The 4,527-nt window shown below is 38.2% G+C and overlaps 1 protein-coding gene and 1 pseudogene across 1 annotated transcript; one reads left to right on the top strand and one right to left on the bottom strand.

Annotated features, from left to right (window-relative positions):
• Positions 1-433: 433 nt before the first annotated feature.
• Positions 434-691, bottom strand: LOC132670866 (acyl-CoA-binding protein pseudogene; annotated as a pseudogene).
• A 3,208-nt stretch (positions 692-3,899) lies between these two features.
• Positions 3,900-4,276, top strand: LOC144617054 (small integral membrane protein 15-like). The gene has a single exon (XM_078450594.1). The coding sequence runs from the start codon at positions 4,047-4,049 to the stop codon at positions 4,269-4,271; it is 225 nt and encodes a 74-aa protein (XP_078306720.1). The 5' UTR covers positions 3,900-4,046; the 3' UTR covers positions 4,272-4,276.
• The last annotated feature ends 251 nt before the right edge of the window (positions 4,277-4,527 follow it).

The raw sequence follows: 4,527 nt of genomic DNA, 5'->3' as shown, positions 1-4,527 counted from the left end.
GGCATTTCCTGGACTTTCTGTTTTATAAATGTGGTGGTAGTGTTTATGGCTATTTAAAAATACTATCTTTGTTATGAAGCATGACCTTTATCATTTTAACATGTCTTTCCTTGTTTCATTTAATGCTTTTTGTGATGATTTATACTTGGTCCAATATCAAGATATCAACCCTGCATTAATTTATTTTTATTAAAAAAAGTTTTGTTTTTTTTTTACTTACTGAAACAGATGCACCTTAGATCTATAGATAAAAACTACTCAGCAAAGGTCAATAACCATTTCAGCTGTACTCTGTTAGAGCCATATTCTGTACAGTCTTCAGGATCTAGGTTAACTGGTTATTTTCATTAGTTCATGTCGTCTGCAGTAGTAGAAAAACAAGGCATTGTATTAGTTTAAATGAAATGCACTGCTGGCAGCCAAATCCAGTCGCTTATATTCCATATTTTTTCTTTAGATCTTCTACTTTGTTGATGCTTTAATGGCATCTTCCTTGGAAGTCCCTTTTAGCTGATTCCAGGCATCCCACCTGGCCTTGCCTTTGAGATCCGACAGCCCAGCCCACGCTGTTTGTGTCATCTGCAGTTGTTTGTTTGTAGCGGCTGTAGGGGAACGTCATCGCATTATCTGCTGACTTGGTCTTGGGGTGTTTAGCATCCTCACCAGCTTTGTCAAAGTCAGCCTGAGACATGCCAGCGGGGCTGCAAGGATCCTAGGGCACCCTGCATTTTTATTACCTATATTTGCCTGATAAAACTTTGTCCAACTCTTTATTTTTAACATTCCTGAACCTCTTTAAGTTATGTTGATGGTATGTAGCATAGAGTTGGGCTTTACTTTGTGAGTCAATCTGAAAATCTCTTTAACAAGTAAATCAAGCTTATTTATATGTATTAATGTGACTAAGATGTTTGGTCACATCAATAATCAACTCTTATTATTTTTTTATATTTACTGTATATATTGTTATAGATACTATGTTTCACCATGTGGTCTGTTTCCTTGCCTTTCTTTTATCAGGGGTCTGGGGTAGACAGAGTATTTAATTTGGTTTAGGAACATTTCTTTTTTTTTTCTAATGATTACGTTTATTACCTTAGTCCCTTTAATTCCTTTTTTAGGCTTCCGCTAACTGATTTGTCAGCTTAAAACAATATCCTCTTTTCACTATTCAGTATTCAGTAAATGTAAACATAGTAAAACTGTGTAAACTGTGTAAACACAGTAAAGTGTGTTTCATTTTTTTCCTTTTTTTCCCCTTTTTTTCTCCTCCCATGTCTTTAGTTACATTTTTAAGTTCTGGCAGAATATATAACAGGTATATTCTATCTTTAATCTTTTCCCCCACCTTTATTGTAGTCCTAAATCTGCAATTAGGTATAGATGTTGAATATCTTCAGTGCTCACCAAAGGTCTTTTTGCTGAAGTTTCTCAACTCATACCTGACTGGATGAAGCTCACCCTCTAGTAGATTCCTAAGGGAAGGCTCATGAGGACTGTGTTCTCTGGACTGTTACAGGTTTAAAGTTACTTTGTATCACCTTGATTCCCTGTGCAGAGGTGAGAGATTTGAGCGGTTCACTAACATTTCTGGTTTGAGAATGCCTTATTCTGTTGGACCGAAAGTACAATTTTCTCTCCACAGAGAAGCAAGTTGGTGTGTCTTCTCGTCCTGATTCTCTTTGGTTTCTTAGTTTTCCTTAATTTCAACACTTGTTGCTACTTTCTCTTTACCACCTGGCCTCCAAGGGATGCCCCCCGGGGGGCCAAGTGCCCTCCCTTCCCCCAGAGGCCATACCTCTTCCAGGACTGCTGCATCCGCTCCTGTGCATTTTTCTGCCCCTTGTCTTCAGTTCTCTCGGAGCCAGTGCTCTGATCCAGCAGGTCTTATCTCTGTTCTGGCATTTTTCCAGGCCTGCTGGAACTTTCTTCTTCTGAAAGTGATGTTATATCTTGGTGGATTCTGTTGCTTCTGTATCCCACTCTCGCCTCCTTGTTTTTGCTGTGGCCCCAGCCTTAGAGTGGTTCTCCACTCTAAGAAGCTTTGGATGCTTCTACCCTACTTACATATAAGTTGCAATTTGTCACAATCTTTGTCTCCCAGTTATTCTGTAAGCATGGATGATGGATGGTTTTATTTGCTCCCTTTTTGTATCTGTGTGGTTTTTGGAGAAAGTGAGCAGAGATTTGAATTTAGGCAGGCATCTTCATCCTATGGGAACTCAAAGGGCAACAGATACCACTTTTTTATTTTAGTAATTTTAGCTTAATTGTATTGTAAGAAGTTTGAGGGCACATTTAATACATTATCAGGCATATAGTAAGTGATAAGTAAGTATCTGATGGAGGAAAATATTAACAGATATTATAACTCACTTTACTTTAGCAAAAGAGATTATGGAGGAACTCTTCCCATATTTATGGAAAAATGATCATGTCTAAATTTTATTAGTTGCTGACTCAGTGGCTTAATTGTTGCCAGTCTACTAAGGATATAATATTATGGAAATTAAATACAGAAATTGTTTGATGCATTTGGATACAATTCTGAGAGACAAGGTGAGGCGAGCACATATCAGGATAGACAAAATGGTAAAGGTGATGTTTTCCTAATAATGCATGACGTTAGATGAAACTTTTAGGTAAAGAAAACAATAAGCTATGCGTTGTATTTTCTTTGATTAAAAGAAGTATATATATTAAACTCTCTACTTCTAGCTACTTGGAAGGATGTCATGCAAGGCAAAAAAAAAAATCCACGGAATCTTGCCAATGATTTTGATCAGGGAATGTTGGCAGACTGAACGAAATGTCTGATAAAGTAAATGTTGCCAAATAATTTCAATGTTTATAGTAGATGGTTTCTTAAACTTAATTGTGTAGCTCTGTGATGACACAAAAATAGAGTAAATCAGAAAAGATGCGTCAGTACCACTTTCAGGGGACAGAACTGACAGTGGCTCCCGTCTTTCTCTAGAGCAGAAGTTTTTATGGTGGTGAGCAGCTCCCATATCTGTGCTGTCAGTGGCTACTAGCCACATGTAGTGAATGGACTGAGGAACTCAATTTTTAGCTTGCTTATTTTAATTAATTTATGTGGCCACTTGTGGTTCATGGCTACTATTTCGGACACTGCAGGTATCCAGAGAGACATTCATGAACTCAGGCTTGAAGTTATCCCGTTTGGGGGAGAGAAAAAGAACAGAAGAGAAATCTGGGTGGCATGAGGAAGTAAGGGTCATCTGTGTGTTATCTGTTTATCTTCTACCTGGCCATCTATCTATCGTCCGTCTGTTGGAGAAAGAGCAAGTGACTACTTTTTCATGGGGGTAAAAAAAGGAAACACTGTTCTCTACTCTTGGCTGAGCCTGGGACTACTTGTTTTAAAGTTTTGAGTCTTCTTGGGGCACCTGGATGGCTCAGTCGGTTAAGCATCTGACTTCATCTCAGGTCATGATCTCACAGTTGGTGGGTTTGAGTCCCATATTGGGCTCTGTGCTGACAGCTCGGAGCCTGGAGCCTGCTTTGAATTCTGTATCTCCCTCTCTTTCTGCCCCTCCCCTGCTTGCTCTCTGTCTCTCTCTCAATCTCTCAAATAAATAAATAAATAAATAAATAAATAAACATTTTTTTAAATGAAAGTTTTGATTCTTCTCAATTGTTGCCTCTGCTGCTTTATATCAGACTATGCTGTACACCTTTGTGTTTAACTCTTTGAACTCTTTCATATTAGTGAAATCCATACATAGACTATCACTTGGTAAGTTGAATATTCTGAAACTAAGTTAAGGAACATATATACACTCATATTAATCACACCTCAAATCCATGCCCGTATTTGTCCTGCTGTAAAGCCAAGAGCTATACAGAAATTTATGAACCGGGCTTCCGACCTGGAGTATATAGAATTTAAATCTTCTCTCACAAGTATATGGTAGAGCTAAAGAAGAAGAAGACAAGCAAGGGTCATCTGAAATTGTGATTGGCTCACTAATAATCGCAGGACAAAGTTGGAAATAACTACTCAAACATAAGACGCTACCAAGATGTTTGATATAAAGGCTTGGGCTGAGTATGTTGTGGAATGGGCTGCAAAGGACCCATATGGCTTCCTTACAACGGTTATTTTGGCCCTTACTCCATTGTTTCTAGCAAGTGCTGTACTGTCCTGGAAATTGGCCAAGATGATTGAAGCCAGGGAAAAGGAACAAAAGAAGAAACAAAAACGTCAAGAACATATTGCAAAAGCTAAACGACTAAAGAAGGATTGAAGGAATGAACAGGCTCTAGAACCAGAGAAAAATCACTTGGAAAATTAAGCAGCTCTGGAAGGACCCACTGAGGTTTCTTTTCTGATTTTTATGACAGTAATTTGTAGTCACTGAAGTCTGAGCACATGGAAGGATCATGTTAGCTGTGACCTCTACTACTGCAACTTTTAGGCTTTGGTGTAGAAGTCTGTTGACAGTTATTGTAAATTGGCATTTATTCTATAAATTCTTTATAACTGACTTAGTCATTTGCCAT

The sequence above is a fragment of the Panthera onca genome, chromosome C1 (genome assembly GCF_046562875.1).
Source record: "Panthera onca isolate mPanOnc1 chromosome C1, mPanOnc1 haplotype 2, whole genome shotgun sequence".
Lineage (NCBI taxonomy): Eukaryota > Metazoa > Chordata > Mammalia > Carnivora > Felidae > Panthera > Panthera onca.
This window is presented reverse-complemented; position numbering and strand designations above follow the sequence as displayed.